At 62.8% G+C, this 20,803-nt stretch overlaps 2 protein-coding genes across 2 annotated transcripts; both read left to right on the top strand.

Moving 5' to 3' along the window:
* Positions 1–107: 107 nt before the first annotated feature.
* Positions 108–8,247, top strand: LOC309852204 (uncharacterized protein; the record flags this gene model as incomplete). Its single annotated transcript, XM_082708501.1, has 4 exons — positions 108–278; positions 712–871; positions 1,136–1,811; positions 8,229–8,247. Exons 1-4 carry the CDS (start codon positions 144–146, stop codon positions 8,245–8,247), a joined length of 990 nt encoding a protein of 329 aa, XP_082564627.1. The 5' UTR covers positions 108–143.
* A 3,861-nt stretch (positions 8,248–12,108) lies between these two features.
* LOC309852203 (uncharacterized protein) lies at positions 12,109–20,265 on the top strand (the record flags this gene model as incomplete). Its single annotated transcript, XM_082708500.1, has 4 exons — positions 12,109–12,279; positions 12,705–12,864; positions 13,129–13,804; positions 20,247–20,265. The coding sequence occupies exons 1-4, from the start codon at positions 12,145–12,147 to the stop codon at positions 20,263–20,265; spliced, it is 990 nt and encodes a 329-aa protein (XP_082564626.1). The 5' UTR covers positions 12,109–12,144.
* Positions 20,266–20,803: the final 538 nt, after the last annotated feature.

Here is a 20,803-nt window from a genome sequence, read left to right as displayed (position 1 = left end):
GGTAAGGAGCCCCCAGGCAGTGGTGACCTCACTTCCCTGATGACACAGCCCAACGGAATTGGAACCCACGTATCCAGGCACCCACATTCCAGAGAAAACCCCCCTGCCCAGCTCATTTCTGGGCAGATCCTGAAGGAAGCGACATGTTCTGCTGCTGCCTACCGAAGCCCAGAGGATGCAGGCAGAGGAGAGCTCGCCCGCCAAACACGTCCCCCCACTGGGCAGGTCGTGTCAGGCTTCCCCGACGACTCTGGCCCTTTGGCAAAAAGAATCAAAAGGTGATACCGGGAGGCTCAGAGTCAGACAGCCCCACACCTTCTGACCGACCCGTGTAGGCCTACGTCTCCTCCCCGTGTGTGTGTGTGTGTGTGTGTGTGTGTGTGTGTGTGTGTGTGTAAAGAGAGCTCATGGGGGGGTGGAGACGCCCCAAGCAGGAGCAGGCTGATGAGGGTTCAGATGCCTGGTGGGCAGGTCATGTTCACACCCCAGGTTAAGGCTGGCAGGGTGGGACGGAGTGTGGGGGCTGCACCCTTCTACCCAGGGTTGATCCTGAGACCCTGCAGGGACGGGTCACTGACCCAGGTGCGGGGCTGTGCACACACAGGTCTGCGTGGGATCTGGGAGAAGCAGGGGCACTGGGCAGGAGCACGGTGGGTATGGCTGGGCAGGGCTCTGACGCCTCTTGCACACTCCCCGTCTCTGCCTTGGCAGGCCACGGATGAACTAGGAAGGAGGCGGGAAGACACGCACCCCTCCCCGACCACGGAGTCCCCGGTCCTGGGAAGGCCCTCGCTACCTCCCAGACCACTGCCCGCGGTACTCCACTGCACTGCGGTCCTGGACACGGAGCCCACGGAGGCCAAGTCCGAGGGTGAGAAGGCTGGGGTGGGGTGCCTGTGGCTGTGTGGGGAGGGGTCGGTGCTGGGCCCCACAGGGAGAAGCCCCCACAGGCCGGTGTGGGGCCAGGAGCCTCGACTTGGCTCGGAGCACCCAGGGGGTGGACTGCAGTCGGGGAGACGTCCCGGGGAGGGTTCCTTCGTGGCTGCGGCTTCTCCGGGAGGCCCCGGGCTGGGCTCTGTCTCTGCAAAGCCACAGGGAGAGGCAGGCCCGCGGGTGACCTTCTCTCCTCTCCCAGCTTCTCCAGTGGAGGAGCTAGACCCACTCCCAACTTCAGCCACTCCGGAGGGGCACATGGTGTCTGGAGTCACTTCGGCGGGAGACCGGGAGCCCACAGGTGCCCGGGCGCCTGCCCACGAAGATGCTGATGCTGTCCGGGGAGAGCTGGCTCCTGCTCCTGCCCCCACCGCTGCTCCTGCCGCTCCCCCTGCCCCTGCCCCTGCCAGAGCGACTCCCACTTCCCCTGCCCCTGCCTGTGCTCCTGTTCTGGCCCATGACCCAGATCCTCCCTTGGTCCCACCCCTTCCCCGACCCCTCCCTGGGCCCCTGTTCCCGCCCCAGACCCAGCTCCTGCCCTTGACCTCGCCCAGGCCATCACCCCTGCCCTTGCCCCAGCTCCTGCCCCTGCCCCTGCCCCCGCCCCTATCCCTTCGCCTTTCCCTGCCAGGGCCACTGCCCAGGCACCTGCCCCTGCACCGGCCCCAGACCCAGGTCCTAACCCTGTTCCTGCCCTTTCCCCTGCCCCTTCCCGTGCCCCTGCCTGAAAGGCCTCCACTTTCCCTATCAGTGCCCCTGTTCCTGCCCCAGACCCAGCTCCTGCCCTTGACCCTGCACCAGTCATCACCAAGGCACTTGCCTCCGTTCCTGCTCCTGCTCCTGCCCCTTCCCCTGCCCCTGCGTCTGCCCCTGCCCCTGTCCTTTCTCTTTTCCCTGACAGGGCCAATGCCCCTGCACCTGCCCCTGCACGTGCCCCAGACCCAGGTCCTGCCCCTGCACCTGCCCCTACACCTGCTGCAGACCCAAATCCGAACCCTGTTCTTGCCCCTGCCACTGCCCCTGACCCTGACCCTGACCCTGCCCCTGCCCCGGCCCCTGCCAGGAAGGCCTCCTCTTTCCCTGCCGGTGCCCCTGTTCCTGCCCCAGACCCAGCTCCTGCCCTTGACCCTGCACCAGTCATCACCAAGGCACTTGCCTCCGTTCCTGCTCCTGCTCCTGCTCTTGCTCCTGCTCCTGCTCCTGCCCCTTCCCCTGCCCCTGCATCTGCCCCTGCCCCTGCCCCTGTCCTTTCTCTTTTCCCTGCCAGGGCCACTGCCCCTGCACCTGCCCCAGACCCAGATCCTACCCCTGGTCTTGCCCCTGGCCCTGCCCCTGCCCCTGCGTCTGCCCCTGCCCCTGCCCCTGCCAGGAAGGCCTCCACTTTCCCTATTCCTGCGCCAGACCCAGGCCCTGTCCCTGTGTCTTCCCCTTCAACTGCCGCCATCCCTTCCCCTGGCCCTGCCAGGAACACTGCCCCTTCCCCTGGCCCTGCCTAGGTCCCTGTTCCCGCCCCAGACCCAGCTCCAGCCCTTGACCTGGCCCAGGCCATCACACTTGCCCTTGCCCCAGCTCCTGCCCCTGCCCATTCCCCTGCTCCTATCCCGTCTCCTTTCCCTGACAGGGCTACTGCCCCTGCACCTGCCCCGGCACGTGCCCCAGACGCAGGTCCTGCCCCTGCACCTGCCCCTACACCTGCCGCAGACCCAAATCCTAACCCTGTTCTTGCCCCTGCCCCTGGCCCTGCCCCTGCTCCTGCCAGGAAGGCCTCCTCTTTCCCTGCCGGTGACCCTGTTCCTGCCCCAGACCCAGCTCCTGCCCTTGACCCTGCACCAGTCATCACCAAGGCACTTGCCTCCATTGCTGCTCCTGCTCCTGCTCTTGCTCCTGCTCCTGCCCCTGCCCCTGTCCTTTCTCTTTTCCTTGCCAGGGCCACTGCCCCTATACCTGCCCCAGACCCAGGTCCTACCCCTGGTCTTGCCCCTGGCCCTGCCCCTGCCTCTGCGTCTGCCCCTGCCCCTGACCCTGCCAGGAAGGCCTCCACTTTCCCTGTTCCTGCCCCAAACCCAGGCCCTGTCCCTGTGTCTTCCCCTTCAACTGCCGCCATCCCTTCCCCTGGCCCTGCCAGGAACACTGCCCCTTCCCCTGGCCCTGCCTAGGCCCCTGTTCCCGCCCCAGACCCAGCTCCTGCCCTTGACCTGGCCCAGGCCATCATCCCTGCCCTTGCCCCAGCTCCTGCCCCTGCCCATTCCCCTGCTCCTATCCCGACTCCTTTCCCTGCCAGGGCCACTGCCCCTGCACCTGCCCCGGCACGTGCCCCAGACCCAGGTCCTGCCCCTACACCTGCCCCTACACCTGCCGCAGACCCAAATCCTAACCCTGTTCTTGCCCCTGCCCCTGCTTCTGGCCCTGACCCTGACCCTTACCCTGCCCTTGCCCCTGCCAGGAAGGCCTCCTCTTTCCCTGCCGGTGCCCCTGTTCCTGCCCCAGACCCAGCTCCTGCCCTTGACCCTGCACCAGTCATCACCAAGGCACTTGCCTCCGTTCCTGCTCCTGCTCCTGCTCTTGCTCCTGCTCCTGCTCCTGCCCCTTCCCCTGCCCCTGCGTCTGCCCCTGCCCCTGTCCTTTCTCTTTTCCCTGCCAGGGCCACTGCCCCTGTACCTGCCTCAGACCCAGGTCCTACCCCTGGTCTTGCCCCTGGACCTGCCCCTGCCCCTGCGTCTGCCCCTGCCCATGCCCCTGCCAGGAAGGCCTCCACTTTCCCTGTTCCTGCCCCAGACCCAGGCCCTGTCCCTGTGTCTTCCCCTTCAACTGCCGCCATCCCTTCCCCTGGCCCTGCCAGGAACACTGCCCCTTCCCCTGGCCCTGCTTAGGCCCCTGTTCCCGTCCCAGACCCAGTTCCAGCCCTTGACCTGGCCCAGGCCATCACACTTGCCCTTGCCCCAGCTCCTGCCCCTGCCCATTCCCCTGCTCCTATCCCGTATCCTTTCCCTGACAGGGCCACTGCCCCTCCACCTGCTGCGGCACGTGCCCCAGACCCAGGTCCTGTCCCTGCACCTGCCCCTACACCTGCCGCAGACCCAAATCCTAACCCTGTTCTTGCCCCTGCCCCTGCCCCTGCCCCTGCCCCTGACCCTGCCCCTGCCCCTGCCAGGAAGGCCTCCTCTTTCCCTGCCGGTGCCGCTGTTCCTGCCCCAGACCCAGCTCCTGCCCTTGGCCTGCACCAGTCATCACCAAGGCACTTGCCTCCGTTCCTGCTCCTGCTCCTGCTCTTGCTCCTGCTCCTGCCCCTTCCCCTGCCCCTGCGTCTGCCCCTGCCCCTGCCCCTATCCATTCTCTTTTCCCTGCCAGGGCCACTGCCCCTGCACCTGCCCCAGACCCAGGTCCTACCCCTGGTCTTGCCCCTGGACCTGCCCCTGCCTCTGCGTCTGCCCCTGCCCCTGACCCTGCCAGGAAGGCCTCCACTTTCCCTGTTCCTGCCCCAGACCCAGGCCCTGTCCCTGTGTCTTTCCCTTCAACTGCCGCCATCCCTTCCCCTGGCCCTGCCAGGAACACTGCCCCTTCCGCTGGCCCTGCCTAGGCCCCTATTCCCGCCCCAGACCCAGCTCCTGCCCTTGACCTGGCCCAGGCCATCACCCCTGCCATTGCCCCAGCACCTGCCCCTGCCCATTCCCCTGCTCCTATCCTGTCTCCTTTCCCTGACAGGGCCACTGCCCCTGCACATGCCCCGGCACGTGCCCCAGACCCAGGTCCTGCCACTGCACCGGCCCCTACACCTGCCGCAGACCCAAATCCTAACCCTGTTCTTGCCCCTGCCCCTGCCCCTGCCCCTGCCCCTGCCCCTGCCCCTGCCCCTGCCCCTGCCAGGAAGGCCTCCTCTTTCCCTGCTGGTGCCCCTGTTCCTGCCCCAGACCCAGCTCCTGCCCTTGAACCTGCACTTGCCTCCGTTCCTGCTCCTGCTTCTGCTCCTGCTCCTGCTCCTGCTCCTGCCCGTTCCCCTGCCCCTGCATCTGCCCCTGCCCCTGTCCTTTCTTTTTTCCCTGCCAGGGCTACTGCCCCTGTACCTGCCCCAGACCCAGGTCCTACCCCTGGTCTTGCTCCTGGCCCTGCCCCTGCCTCTGCCAGGAAGGCCTCCACGTTCCCTGCCTGCGCCCCTTTTCATGCCCCAGACCCAGGCCCTGTCCCTGCGTCTTCCCCTTCAACTGCTGCCATTCCTTCCCCTGGCCCTGCCAGGACCACAGCCCCTTCCCCTGGCCCTGCCTAGACCCATGCTCCCACCCCAGACCCAGCTCCTGCCCTTGACCCTGAACCAGTCATCACCAATGCACTTGACCCAGTTCCTGCTCCTGCCCCTTCCCCTGCCCCTGCGTCTGCCCCTGCCCCTGCCCCTGTCCTTTCTCCTTTCCCTGCCAGGGCCACTGCCCCTGCACCTGGCCCAGACCCAGGTCCTACCCCTGGTCTTGCCCCTGGCCCTGCCCCTGCCCCTGCCAGGAAGGCCTCCACTTTCCCCGCCTGGACCCCTGTTTGCCCCAGACCCAGCCCCTGCCCCTGCGTCTTCCCCTTCAAATGCTGCCATCCCTTCCCCTGGCCCTGCCAGGACCACTGCCCCTTCCCCTGGCCCTGCCTAGGCCCCTGTTCCCGCCCCAGACCCAGTCCCTCTCCTTTGCTCCTGCTCCTTTCCCTGCCCTTGCCTGGGCTCTTGTTCCTGCCTCTGACCCAGCTCCTGCTCTGGATCCTGCACCGGCCACTACTGCTGACCCTGTCCCCGCCCCTAGCCCAACCCCTGCCCCAACACCATTCCTGTGGGCCTACCAGAACCTCATCCAGAGCCCACAACTCTGCGGGGAGATCTTCCCAGAAAAATGCCGTTAGTTCCATCCCCTGACCCCGACATCCCCCCAGATTGTTTCATCCCCCCTCCTTGTGTTCTTCCTCCCCTGTATGGAGTCACCGTTCTCGCCGCCGTCCATCTCCTCTATGCCGTGTATTATTTATTTTAAATAAAAGTTCTTGTTTTCCCTTGAACACGTCATGAGAATGAAGTGCATTCCCAACGCTGTGCCACCACGCCGCAGAACATCGTTGCAGGCTATCTCCTTCCCCAAAGGAGGAGACCCTGAGCCCAAGCCCTCCTGCCCATTGTTCCCCCCAGCCTGGCCCCTCGCAAGCCCTAAGCTGCTTTCTCTTTCTGTTCCTGCACGTGTTCTGGAGGTTTCTGGAAGTGGAATCCCTCAATAGGTGCCTTTGTGTCTGCACCTATTTTCAAAGGGCCCTTGTTTGGGGTTGGGTTAGGTTTGGTTTTTGTTTCTTCTCTCTGTTTGACATAGAATTTCCCTTCTTGGATGTTGAGACGCCCAATGGATTACAGAGGAGATGTCATCCTAGGGACCCCTTTAGGAATTCTGGGCACAATCTCGGGGCCAAGGCCCCTGTTCCTGCTGGGACACCACAGTCGGTCCCCAGACAGGACACGGCTGTTTCCTCCTGTGGCCCACACAGAAACCAGGGAAATGCAGAAAGCTGGAAGACACACCGCGGAGCGCAAAAGCATCGCTCACAACCCTAGACCAGAGAAAGATCTCCCATGGGTCTGCTCCACTCCATGCTCCAAGTCTCTGGGTCCCACAGGGACAGAGACAGGGACAGAGACTAGACACGTGCAAGTTCAAGGGGGAGGAGAGGCACACAGGGGGTATGTGTCAGGAGATGCAGGAGCTCCCGGGGAAGGACTCAGGCAAAGGAAACCCTGGGGAGGCAGTGCTGGTCACCCTCAGCCTGGCAGGTGTCTGGTCTGGAGATCAGCAGCCCTGGGGAGAACGTGAGAAAGCAGAGGTCCGATGCAGGGCCCCTGGAGAGAAGGCGGACAGGCACTCCTGTCTGAGACAACAGTGAGCGGCACCCATCCCAGGCCACAGGCCCACCTATCACCTAGCAGGGCTCAGCCTGGGACTCACCCCCAGAATCTCTGGCTCGATTGGCCACGGATGTGTTTTCAGTAGGATTGGGCACAGCAGTGGTGAGACAGCAGGGAATGGAACAGTGTTCATGCCCAAGGAGGTGGAGGGGATCGTCATCCCCGTCCTCCTGACACAATGTCCTGGGGCTCCTTTCTCAGTGTTGTCTGAGGCACAGGATCGAGGCAGCCCCTCTGAGACCCCACTCCTGCCACCCTGCTCCTGGGGACATTCACAATAGTTTAAGGAGGACGTAGAGAGGATCCAGGATGACAGAGGGCCAAGGAGAAGGAAGGTCAGCACTGGGAGGACAGATGGACCAGCCCCGAGCCACCATGCAGGGCCTAATCCTAACCCGAACCAGAACACTAATACTAAGCCGAATCTGAACCGGAACACCGAACCTCAACACGAACCCAAACCCTAACCTCTAATCGTAAACCTGAACCCAAACCCGAACCCTAAACCTAACCCTAACACTAACACCTATCCCTGACCAGGACCCTGACTGTGAGCCTGACCCTAAACCTAACCATACCCTGAAGCTGACCCTGACCCTAACCAAGAAACAAACCCTGACCCTAACACTGACCCTGACCCTGACAATGGGCCTGACCCAAACCATGACGGTAACACCAATGACGCTGATTTTAAACCTCACCCTGAACCGGACCCTAACACGGAACCTGACACAAAACCTAACCCTGATTCTAAACCTAACCCTAACCCCTACACTAGCCCTAACCCTGACCCTAACACTGTCTAACCCTACCCTAACCCCAACCCTTAGAATAAACCTAACCCTAACCCCAAACCCTAGCCCTGACCCTAACCCTGACCTGACCCTATACTGAAACCTAATTAAACCCGACTCTGACCCTAAGCCTCACCCTGACCGTGAACCTCACACTGACCCTAACACTAACCCTAACCCTAAACCCTAACTCTAACCCTAACCCTAACGCCTAACCCTAACCCTAACCCTAAACCCTAACCATAACCCCACCCTAACCCTATCCCTAACCCCTAACACTAACCCTAATGCCTAACCCTAACCCTAACCCTAACCCTAAACCCTAACCCCAAACCTAACCCTAACCCTATCCCTAACCCCTAACCCTAACTTTAACCCTAACCCTAACCCAAACCCTAACCTAACCCTAATCCTAACCCTAAACCTAACCCTAACCCTAACACTAACACCTGCCGCAGACCCAAATCCTAACCCTGTTCTTGCCCCTGCCCCTGCCCCTGCCCCTCACCCTAACCCTAACCCTGCCCCTGCCCCTGCCCCTGCCAGGAAGGCCTCCTCTTTCCCTGCCGGTGCCCCTGTTCCTGCCCCAGACCCATCTCCTACCCTTGACCCAAGGCACTTGCCTCCGTTCCTGCTCCTGCTCCTGCTCTTGCTCCTGCTCCTGCTCCTGCTCCTGCCCCTTCCCCTGCCCCTGCGTCTGCCCCTGCCCCTGCCCCTGTCCTTTCTCTTTTCCCTGCCAGGGCCACTGCCCCTGTACCTGCCCCAGACCCAGGTCCTACCCCTGGTCTTGCCCCTGGCCCTGCCCCTGCCCCTGCGTCTGCCCCTGCCCCTGCCCCTGCCAGGAAGGCCTCCACTTTCCCTGTTCCTGCCCCAGACCCAGGCCCTGTCCCTGTGTCTTCCCCTTCAACTGCCGCCATCCCTTCCCCTGGCCCTGCCAGGACCACTGCCCCTTCCCCTGGCCCTGCCTAGACCCATGCTCCCACCCCAGACCCAGCTCCTGCCCTTGACCTGGCCCAGGCCATCACCCCTGCCCTTGCCCCAGCTACGGCCCCTGCCCATTCCCCTGCTGCTATCCCGTCTCCTTTCCCTGACAGGGCCACTGCCCCTGCACCTGCCGCGGCACGTGCCCCAGACCCAGGTCCTGCCCCTGCACCTGCCCCTACACCTGCCGCAGACCCAAATCCTAACCCTGTTCTTGCCCCTGCCCCTGCCCCTGCCCCTGCCAGGAAGGCCTCCTCTTTCCCTGCCGGTGCACCTGTTCCTGCCCTAGACCCAGCTCCTGCCCTTGATTCTGCACTTGCCTCAGTTCCTGCTCCTGCTCCTACTCCTGCTCCTGCTCCTGCCTGTACCCCTGCCTCTGCGTCTGCCCCTGCCCCTGTCCTTTCTCTTTTCCCTGCCAGGGCCACTGCCCCTGCACCTGCCCCAGACCCAGGTCCTACCCCTGGTCTTGCCCCTGGCCCTGCCCCTGCCTCTGCCAGGAAGGCCTCCACGTTCCCTGCCTGCGCCCCTTTTCATGCCCCAGACCCAGGCCCTGTCCCTGCGTCTTCCCCTTCAACTGCTGCCATTACTTCCCCTGGCCCTGCCAGGACCACTGCCCCTTCCCCTGGCCCTGCCTAGACCCATGCTCCCACCCCAGACCCAGCTCCTGCCCTTGACCCTGAACCAGTCATCACCAATGCACTTGATCCAGTTCCTGCTCCTGCCCCTTCCCCTACCCCTGCGTCTGCCCCTGCCCCTGCCCCTTTCCTTTCTCCTTTCCCTGCCAGGGCCACTGCCCCTGCACCTGCCCCAGACCCAGGTCCTACCCCTGGTCTTGCCCCTGGCCCTGCCCCTGCCCCTGCCCCTACCAGGAAGGCCTCCACTTTCCCCGCCTGGACCCCTGTTCCTGCCCCAGACCCAGCCCCTGCCCCTGCGTCTTCCCCTTCAACTGCTGCCATCCCTTCCCCTGGCCCTGCCAGGACCACTGCCCCTTCCCCTGGCCCTGCCTAGGCCCCCGTTCCCGCCCCAGACCCAGTCCCTCTCCTTTGCTCCTGCTCCTTTCCCTGCCCTTGCCTGGGCTCCTGTTCCTGCCTCTGACCCAGCTCCTGCTCTGGATCCTGCACCGGCCACTACTGCTGATCCTGTCCCCGCCCCTAGCCCAACCCCTACCCCAACACCTTCTCCTGAGGGCCTCCCAGACCCGCATCCAGAGCCCACAACTCTGCGGGGAGATCTTCCCAGAAAAATGCCATCAGTTTTCCATCCCCTGACCCCGACATCCCCCCAGAATGTTTCATCCCCCCTCCTTGTGTTCTTCCTCTCCTGTATGGAGTCACCGTTCTCGCCGCCGTCCATCTCCTCTATGCCGTGTATTATTTATTTTAAATAAAAGTTCTTGTTTTCCCTTGAACACGTCATGAGCATGAAGTGCATTCCCAACGCTGTGCCACCACGCCCCAGAACATCGTTGCAGGCTATCTCCTTCCCCAAAGGAGGAGACCCTGTGCCCAAGCCCTCCTGCCCATTGTTCCCCCCAGCCTGGCCCCTCGCAAGCCCTAAGCTGCTTTCTCTTTCTGTTCCTGCACGTGTTCTGGAGGTTTCTGGAAGTGGAATCCCTCAATAGGTGCCTTTGTGTCTGCACCTATTTTCAAAGGGCCCTTGTTTGGGGTTGGGTTAGGTTTGGTTTTTGTTTCTTCTCTCTGTTTGACATAGAATTTCCCTTCTTGGATGTTGAGAAGCCCAATGGATTACAGAGGAGATGTCATCCTAGGGACCCCTTTAGGAATTCTGGGCACAATCTCGGGGCCAAGGCCCCTGTTCCTGCTGGGACACCACAGTCGGTCCCCAGACAGGACACGGCTGTTTCCTCCTGTGGCCCACACAGAAACCAGGGAAATGCAGAAAGCTGGAAGACACACCGCGGAGCGCAAAAGCATCGCTCACAACCCTAGACCAGAGAAAGATCTCCCATGGGTCTGCTCCACTCCATGCTCCAAGTCTCTGGGTCCCACAGGGACAGAGACAGGGACAGAGACTAGACACGTGCAAGTTCAAGGGGGAGGAGAGGCACACAGGGGGTATGTGTCAGGAGATGCAGGAGCTCCCGGGGAAGGACTCAGGCAAAGGAAACCCTGGGGAGGCAGTGCTGGTCACCCTCAGCCTGGCAGGTGTCTGGTCTGGGGACCAGCAGCCCTGGGGAGAACGTGAGGAAGCAGAGGTCCGATGCAGGGCCCCTGGAGAGAAGGCGGACAGGCACTCCTGTCTGAGACAACAGTGAGCAGCACCCATCCCAGGCCACAGGCCCACCTATCACCTAGCAGGGCTCAGCCTGGGACTCACCCCCAGAATCTCTGGCTCGATTGGCCACGGATGTGTTTTCAGTAGGATTGGGCACAGCAGTGGTGAGACAGCAGGGAATGGAACAGTGTTCATGCCCAAGGAGGTGGAGGGGATCCTCATCCCCGTCCTCCTGACACAATGTCCTGGGGCTCCTTTCTCAGTGTTGTCTGAGGCACAGGATCGAGGCAGCCCCTCTGAGACCCCACTCCTGCCACCCTGCTCCTGGGGACATTCACAATAGTTTAAGGAGGACGTAGAGAGGATCCAGGATGACAGAGGGCCAAGGAGAAGGAAGGTCAGCACTGGGAGGACAGATGGACCAGCCCCGAGCCACCATGCAGGGCCTAATCCTAACCCGAACCAGAACACTAATACTAAGCCGAATCTGAACCGGAACTCGAACCCTAAACCATAACCCTAACACCGAACCTCAACGCGAACCCAAACCCTAACCTCAAGTCGTAAACCTGAACCCAAACCCGAACCCTAACCCTAACCCTAACACTAACACCTAACCCTGACCAGGACCCTGACTGTGAGCCTGGCCCTAAACCTAACCATACCATGAAGCTGACCCTGACCCTAACCAAGAAACAAACCCGGACCCTAACACTGACCCTGAACCTGACGGTGGGCCTGACCCAAACCCTGACCGTAACACCAATGACGCTGACCCTAAACCTCACCCTGAACCGGACCCTAACACGGATCCTGACCCTAAACCTAACCCTGATTCTAAACCTAACCCTAACCCCTACACTAGCCCTAACCCTGACCCTAACACTGTCTAACCCTACCCTAACCCCAACCCTAAGACTAAACCTAACCCTAACCCCAAACCCTAACCCTGACCCTAACCCTGACCCTAAAACTAACCCTAACGCTAACCCTGACCTGACCCTATACTGAAACCTAACTAAACCCTGACTCTGACCCTAAGCCTGACCCTGACCGTGAACCTGACACTGACCCTAACACTAACTCTAACCCTAAACCCTAACCCTAACCCTAACCCTCAGGGAGCTCTCGTGGGAGCAGGAAGTCCGGTAAGGAGCCCCCAGGCAGTGGTGACCTCACTTCCCTGATGACACAGCCCAACGGAATTGGAACCCACGTATCCAGGCACCCACATTCCAGAGAAAACCCCCCTGCCCAGCTCATTTCTGGGCAGATCCTGAAGGAAGCGACATGTTCTGCTGCTGCCTACCGAAGCCCAGAGGATGCAGGCAGAGGAGAGCTCGCCCGCCAAACACGTCCCCCCACTGGGCAGGTCGTGTCAGGCTTCCCCGACGACTCTGGCCCTTTGGCAAAAAGAATCAAAAGGTGATACCGGGAGGCTCAGAGTCAGACAGCCCCACACCTTCTGACCGACCCGTGTAGGCCTACGTCTCCTCCCCGTGTGTGTGTGTGTGTGTGTGTGTGTGTGTGTGTGTAAAGAGAGCTCATGGGGGGGTGGAGACGCCCCAAGCAGGAGCAGGCTGATGAGGGTTCAGATGCCTGGTGGGCAGGTCATGTTCACACCCCAGGTTAAGGCTGGCAGGGTGGGACGGAGTGTGGGGGCTGCACCCTTCTACCCAGGGTTGATCCTGAGACCCTGCAGGGACGGGTCACTGACCCAGGTGCGGGGCTGTGCACACACAGGTCTGCGTGGGATCTGGGAGAAGCAGGGGCACTGGGCAGGAGCACGGTGGGTATGGCTGGGCAGGGCTCTGACGCCTCTTGCACACTCCCCGTCTCTGCCTTGGCAGGCCACGGATGAACTAGGAAGGAGGCGGGAAGACACGCACCCCTCCCCGACCACGGAGTCCCCGGTCCTGGGAAGGCCCTCGCTACCTCCCAGACCACTGCCCGCGGTACTCCACTGCACTGCGGTCCTGGACACGGAGCCCACGGAGGCCAAGTCCGAGGGTGAGAAGGCTGGGGTGGGGTGCCTGTGGCTGTGTGGGGAGGGGTCGGTGCTGGGCCCCACAGGGAGAAGCCCCCACAGGCCGGTGTGGGGCCAGGAGCCTCGACTTGGCTCGGAGCACCCAGGGGGTGGACTGCAGTCGGGGAGACGTCCCGGGGAGGGTTCCTTCGTGGCTGCGGCTTCTCCGGGAGGCCCCGGGCTGGGCTCTGTCTCTGCAAAGCCACAGGGAGAGGCAGGCCCGCGGGTGACCTTCTCTCCTCTCCCAGCTTCTCCAGTGGAGGAGCTAGACCCACTCCCAACTTCAGCCACTCCGGAGGGGCACATGGTGTCTGGAGTCACTTCGGCGGGAGACCGGGAGCCCACAGGTGCCCGGGCGCCTGCCCACGAAGATGCTGATGCTGTCCGGGGAGAGCTGGCTCCTGCTCCTGCCCCCACCGCTGCTCCTGCCGCTCCCCCTGCCCCTGCCCCTGCCAGAGCGACTCCCACTTCCCCTGCCCCTGCCTGTGCTCCTGTTCTGGCCCATGACCCAGATCCTCCCTTGGTCCCACCCCTTCCCCGACCCCTCCCTGGGCCCCTGTTCCCGCCCCAGACCCAGCTCCTGCCCTTGACCTCGCCCAGGCCATCACCCCTGCCCTTGCCCCAGCTCCTGCCCCTGCCCCTGCCCCCGCCCCTATCCCTTCGCCTTTCCCTGCCAGGGCCACTGCCCAGGCACCTGCCCCTGCACCGGCCCCAGACCCAGGTCCTAACCCTGTTCCTGCCCTTTCCCCTGCCCCTTCCCGTGCCCCTGCCTGAAAGGCCTCCACTTTCCCTATCAGTGCCCCTGTTCCTGCCCCAGACCCAGCTCCTGCCCTTGACCCTGCACCAGTCATCACCAAGGCACTTGCCTCCGTTCCTGCTCCTGCTCCTGCCCCTTCCCCTGCCCCTGCGTCTGCCCCTGCCCCTGTCCTTTCTCTTTTCCCTGACAGGGCCAATGCCCCTGCACCTGCCCCTGCACGTGCCCCAGACCCAGGTCCTGCCCCTGCACCTGCCCCTACACCTGCTGCAGACCCAAATCCGAACCCTGTTCTTGCCCCTGCCACTGCCCCTGACCCTGACCCTGACCCTGCCCCTGCCCCGGCCCCTGCCAGGAAGGCCTCCTCTTTCCCTGCCGGTGCCCCTGTTCCTGCCCCAGACCCAGCTCCTGCCCTTGACCCTGCACCAGTCATCACCAAGGCACTTGCCTCCGTTCCTGCTCCTGCTCCTGCTCTTGCTCCTGCTCCTGCTCCTGCCCCTTCCCCTGCCCCTGCATCTGCCCCTGCCCCTGCCCCTGTCCTTTCTCTTTTCCCTGCCAGGGCCACTGCCCCTGCACCTGCCCCAGACCCAGATCCTACCCCTGGTCTTGCCCCTGGCCCTGCCCCTGCCCCTGCGTCTGCCCCTGCCCCTTCCCCTGCCAGGAAGGCCTCCACTTTCCCTATTCCTGCGCCAGACCCAGGCCCTGTCCCTGTGTCTTCCCCTTCAACTGCCGCCATCCCTTCCCCTGGCCCTGCCAGGAACACTGCCCCTTCCCCTGGCCCTGCCTAGGTCCCTGTTCCCGCCCCAGACCCAGCTCCAGCCCTTGACCTGGCCCAGGCCATCACACTTGCCCTTGCCCCAGCTCCTGCCCCTGCCCATTCCCCTGCTCCTCTCCCGTCTCCTTTCCCTGACAGGGCTACTGCCCCTGCACCTGCCCCGGCACGTGCCCCAGACGCAGGTCCTGCCCCTGCACCTGCCCCTACACCTGCCGCAGACCCAAATCCTAACCCTGTTCTTGCCCCTGCCACTGCCCCTGACCCTGACCCTGACCCTGCCCCTGCCCCGGCCCCTGCCAGGAAGGCCTCCTCTTTCCCTGCCGGTGACCCTGTTCCTGCCCCAGACCCAGCTCCTGCCCTTGACCCTGCACCAGTCATCACCAAGGCACTTGCCTCCATTGCTGCTCCTGCTCCTGCTCTTGCTCCTGCTCCTGCCCCTGCCCCTGTCCTTTCTCTTTTCCTTGCCAGGGCCACTGCCCCTATACCTGCCCCAGACCCAGGTCCTACCCCTGGTCTTGCCCCTGGCCCTGCCCCTGCCTCTGCGTCTGCCCCTGCCCCTGACCCTGCCAGGAAGGCCTCCACTTTCCCTGTTCCTGCCCCAAACCCAGGCCCTGTCCCTGTGTCTTCCCCTTCAACTGCCGCCATCCCTTCCCCTGGCCCTGCCAGGAACACTGCCCCTTCCCCTGGCCCTGCCTAGGCCCCTGTTCCCGCCCCAGACCCAGCTCCTGCCCTTGACCTGGCCCAGGCCATCATCCCTGCCCTTGCCCCAGCTCCTGCCCCTGCCCATTCCCCTGCTCCTATCCCGACTCCTTTCCCTGCCAGGGCCACTGCCCCTGCACCTGCCCCGGCACGTGCCCCAGACCCAGGTCCTGCCCCTACACCTGCCCCTACACCTGCCGCAGACCCAAATCCTAACCCTGTTCTTGCCCCTGCCCCTGCTTCTGGCCCTGACCCTGACCCTTACCCTGCCCTTGCCCCTGCCAGGAAGGCCTCCTCTTTCCCTGCCGGTGCCCCTGTTCCTGCCCCAGACCCAGCTCCTGCCCTTGACCCTGCACCAGTCATCACCAAGGCACTTGCCTCCGTTCCTGCTCCTGCTCCTGCTCTTGCTCCTGCTCCTGCTCCTGCCCCTTCCCCTGCCCCTGCGTCTGCCCCTGCCCCTGTCCTTTCTCTTTTCCCTGCCAGGGCCACTGCCCCTGTACCTGCCTCAGACCCAGGTCCTACCCCTGGTCTTGCCCCTGGACCTGCCCCTGCCCCTGCGTCTGCCCCTGCCCATGCCCCTGCCAGGAAGGCCTCCACTTTCCCTGTTCCTGCCCCAGACCCAGGCCCTGTCCCTGTGTCTTCCCCTTCAACTGCCGCCATCCCTTCCCCTGGCCCTGCCAGGAACACTGCCCCTTCCCCTGGCCCTGCTTAGGCCCCTGTTCCCGTCCCAGACCCAGTTCCAGCCCTTGACCTGGCCCAGGCCATCACACTTGCCCTTGCCCCAGCTCCTGCCCCTGCCCATTCCCCTGCTCCTATCCCGTATCCTTTCCCTGACAGGGCCACTGCCCCTCCACCTGCTGCGGCACGTGCCCCAGACCCAGGTCCTGTCCCTGCACCTGCCCCTACACCTGCCGCAGACCCAAATCCTAACCCTGTTCTTGCCCCTGCCCCTGCCCCTGCCCCTGCCCCTGCCCCTGCCCCTGCCCCTGCCAGGAAGGCCTCCTCTTTCCCTGCCGGTGCCGCTGTTCCTGCCCCAGACCCAGCTCCTGCCCTTGACCCTCCACCAGTCATCACCAAGGCACTTGCCTCCGGTCCTGCTCCTGCTCCTGCTCTTGCTCCTGCTCCTGCCCCTTCCCCTGCCCCTGCGTCTGCCCCTGCCCCTGCCCCTATCCATTCTCTTTTCCCTGCCAGGGCCACTGCCCCTGCACCTGCCCCAGACCCAGGTCCTACCCCTGGTCTTGCCCCTGGACCTGCCCCTGCCTCTGCGTCTGCCCCTGCCCCTGACCCTGCCAGGAAGGCCTCCACTTTCCCTGTTCCTGCCCCAGACCCAGGCCCTGTCCCTGTGTCTTTCCCTTCAACTGCCGCCATCCCTTCCCCTGGCCCTGCCAGGAACACTGCCCCTTCCGCTGGCCCTGCCTAGGCCCCTATTCCCGCCCCAGACCCAGCTCCTGCCCTTGACCTGGCCCAGGCCATCACCCCTGCCATTGCCCCAGCACCTGCCCCTGCCCATTCCCCTGCTCCTATCCTGTCTCCTTTCCCTGACAGGGCCACTGCCCCTGCACATGCCCCGGCACGTGCCCCAGACCCAGGTCCTGCCACTGCACCGGCCCCTACACCTGCCGCAGACCCAAATCCTAACCCTGTTCTTGCCCCTGCCCCTGCCCCTGCCCCTGCCCCTGACCCTGCCCCTGCCCCTGCCCCTGCCAGGAAGGCCTCCTCTTTCCCTGCTGGTGCCCCTGTTCCTGCCCCAGACCCAGCTCCTGCCCTTGAACCTGCACTTGCCTCCGTTCCTGCTCCTGCTTCTGCTCCTGCTCCTGCTCCTGCTCCTGCCCGTTCCCCTGCCCCTGCATCTGCCCCTGCCCCTGTCCTTTCTTTTTTCCCTGCCAGGGCTACTGCCCCTGTACCTGCCCCAGACCCAGGTCCTACCCCTGGTCTTGCTCCTGGCCCTGCCCCTGCCTCTGCCAGGAAGGCCTCCACGTTCCCTGCCTGCGCCCCTTTTCATGCCCCAGACCCAGGCCCTGTCCCTGCGTCTTCCCCTTCAACTGCTGCCATTCCTTCCCCTGGCCCTGCCAGGACCACAGCCCCTTCCCCTGGCCCTGCCTAGACCCATGCTCCCACCCCAGACCCAGCTCCTGCCCTTGACCCTGAACCAGTCATCACCAATGCACTTGACCCAGTTCCTGCTCCTGCCCCTTCCCCTGCCCCTGCGTCTGCCCCTGCCCCTGCCCCTGTCCTTTCTCCTTTCCCTGCCAGGGCCACTGCCCCTGCACCTGGCCCAGACCCAGGTCCTACCCCTGGTCTTGCCCCTGGCCCTGCCCCTGCCCCTGCCAGGAAGGCCTCCACTTTCCCCGCCTGGACCCCTGTTTGCCCCAGACCCAGCCCCTGCCCCTGCGTCTTCCCCTTCAAATGCTGCCATCCCTTCCCCTGGCCCTGCCAGGACCACTGCCCCTTCCCCTGGCCCTGCCTAGGCCCCTGTTCCCGCCCCAGACCCAGTCCCTCTCCTTTGCTCCTGCTCCTTTCCCTGCCCTTGCCTGGGCTCTTGTTCCTGCCTCTGACCCAGCTCCTGCTCTGGATCCTGCACCGGCCACTACTGCTGACCCTGTCCCCGCCCCTAGCCCAACCCCTGCCCCAACACCATTCCTGTGGGCCTACCAGAACCTCATCCAGAGCCCACAACTCTGCGGGGAGATCTTCCCAGAAAAATGCCGTTAGTTCCATCCCCTGACCCCGACATCCCCCCAGATTGTTTCATCCCCCCTCCTTGTGTTCTTCCTCCCCTGTATGGAGTCACCGTTCTCGCCGCCGTCCATCTCCTCTATGCCGTGTATTATTTATTTTAAATAAAAGTTCTTGTTTTCCCTTGAACACGTCATGAGAATGAAGTGCATTCCCAACGCTGTGCCACCACGCCGCAGAACATCGTTGCAGGCTATCTCCTTCCCCAAAGGAGGAGACCCTGAGCCCAAGCCCTCCTGCCCATTGTTCCCCCCAGCCTGGCCCCTCGCAAGCCCTAAGCTGCTTTCTCTTTCTGTTCCTGCATGTGTTCTGGAGGTTTCTGGAAGTGGAATCCCTCAATAGGTGCCTTTGTGTCTGCACCTATTTTCAAAGGGCCCTTGTTTGGGGTTGGGTTAGGTTTGGTTTTTGTTTCTTCTCTCTGTTTGACATAGAATTTCCCTTCTTGGATGTTGAGACGCCCAATGGATTACAGAGGAGATGTCATCCTAGGGACCCCTTTAGGAATTCTGGGCACAATCTCGGGGCCAAGGCCCCTGTTCCTGCTGGGACACCACAGTCGGTCCCCAGACAGGACACGGCTGTTTCCTCCTGTGGCCCACACAGAAACCAGGGAAATGCAGAAAGCTGGAAGACACACCGCGGAGCGCAAAAGCATCGCTCACAACCCTAGACCAGAGAAAGATCTCCCATGGGTCTGCTCCACTCCATGCTCCAAGTCTCTGGGTCCCACAGGGACAGAGACAGGGACAGAGACTAGACACGTGCAAGTTCAAGGGGGAGGAGAGGCACACAGGGGGTATGTGTCAGGAGATGCAGGAGCTCCCGGGGAAGGACTCAGGCAAAGGAAACCCTGGGGAGGCAGTGCTGGTCACCCTCAGCCTGGCAGGTGTCTGGTCTGGGGACCAGCAGCCCTGGGGAGAACGTGAGAAAGCAGAGGTCCGATGCAGGGCCCCTGGAGAGAAGGCGGACAGGCACTCCTGTCTGAGACAACAGTGAGCGGCACCCATCCCAGGCCACAGGCCCACCTATCACCTAGCAGGGCTCAGCCTGGGACTCACCCCCAGAATCTCTGGCTCGATTGGCCACGGATGTGTTTTCAGTAGGATTGGGCACAGCAGTGGTGAGACAGCAGGGAATGGAACAGTGTTCATGCCCAAGGAGGTGGAGGGGATCCTCATCCCCGTCCTCCTGACACAATGTCCTGGGGCTCCTTTCTCAGTGTTGTCTGAGGCACAGGATCGAGGCAGCCCCTCTGAGACCCCACTCCTGCCACCCTGCTCCTGGGGACATTCACAATAGTTTAAGGAGGACGTAGAGAGGATCCAGGATGACAGAGGGCCAAGGAGAAGGAAGGTCAGCACTGGGAGGACAGATGGACCAGCCCCGAGCCACCATGCAGGGCCTAATCCTAACCCGAACCAGAACACTAATACTAAGCCGAATCTGAACCGGAACACCGAACCTCAACACGAACCCAAACCCTAACCTCTAATCGTAAACCTGAACCCAAACCCGAACCCTAAACCTAACCCTAACACTAACACCTATCCCTGACCAGGACCCTGACTGTGAGCCTGACCCTAAACCTAACCATACCCTGAAGCTGACCCTGACCCTAACCAAGAAACAAACCCTGACCCTAACACTGACCCTGACCCTGACAATGGGCCTGACCCAAACCATGACGGTAACACCAATGACGCTGATTTTAAACCTCACCCTGAACCGGACCCTAACACGGAACCTGACACAAAACCTAACCCTGATTCTAAACCTAACCCTAACCCCTACACTAGCCCTAACCCTGACCCTAACACTGTCTAACCCTACCCTAACCCCAACCCTTAGAATAAACCTAACCCTAACCCCAAACCCTAGCCCTGACCCTAACCCTGACCTGACCCTATACTGAAACATAATTAAACCCGACTCTGACCCTAAGCCTCACCCTGACCGTGAACCTCACACTGACCCTAACACTAACCCTAACCCTAAACCCTAACTCTAACCCTAACCCTAACGCCTAACCCTAACCCTAACCCTAAACCCTAACCATAACCCCACCCTAACCCTATCCCTAACCCCTAACCCTAACCCTAATGCCTAACCCTAACCCTCACCCTAACCCTAAACCCTAACCCCAAACCTAACCCTAACCCTATCCCTAACCCCTAACCCTAACTTTAACCCTAACCCTAACCCAAACCCTAACCTAACCCTAATCCTAACCCTAAACCTAACCCTAACCCTAACACTAACACCTGCCGCAGACCCAAATCCTAACCCTGTTCTTGCCCCTGCCCCTGCCCCTGCCCCTCACCCTAACCCTAACCCTGCCCCTGCCCCTGCCCCTGCCAGGAAGGCCTCCTCTTTCCCTGCCGGTGCCCCTGTTCCTGCCCCAGACCCATCTCCTACCCTTGACCCAAGGCACTTGCCTCCGTTCCTGCTCCTGCTCCTGCTCTTGCTCCTGCTCCTGCTCCTGCTCCTGCCCCTTCCCCTGCCCCTGCGTCTGCCCCTGCCCCTGCCCCTGTCCTTTCTCTTTTCCCTGCCAGGGCCACTGCCCCTGTACCTGCCCCAGACCCAGGTCCTACCCCTGGTCTTGCCCCTGGCCCTGCCCCTGCCCCTGCGTCTGCCCCTGCCCCTGCCCCTGCCAGGAAGGCCTCCACTTTCCCTGTTCCTGCCCCAGACCCAGGCCCTGTCCCTGTGTCTTCCCCTTCAACTGCCGCCATCCCTTCCCCTGGCCCTGCCAGGAACACTGCCCCTTCCGCTGGCCCTGCCTAGGCCCCTGTTCCCGCCCCAGACCCAGCTCCTGCCCTTGACCTGGCCCAGGCCATCACCCCTGCCATTGCCCCAGCTACGGCCCCTGCCCATTCCCCTGCTGCTATCCCGTCTCCTTTCCCTGACAGGGCCACTGCCCCTGCACCTGCCGCGGCACGTGCCCCAGACCCAGGTCCTGCCC

This window comes from Mustela nivalis (assembly GCF_964662115.1).
Source record: "Mustela nivalis genome assembly, chromosome: 17".
NCBI lineage: Eukaryota > Metazoa > Chordata > Mammalia > Carnivora > Mustelidae > Mustela > Mustela nivalis.
The sequence above is the reverse complement of the archived record's forward strand: the minus strand, read 5'-3'. Positions and strand labels throughout refer to the sequence as shown.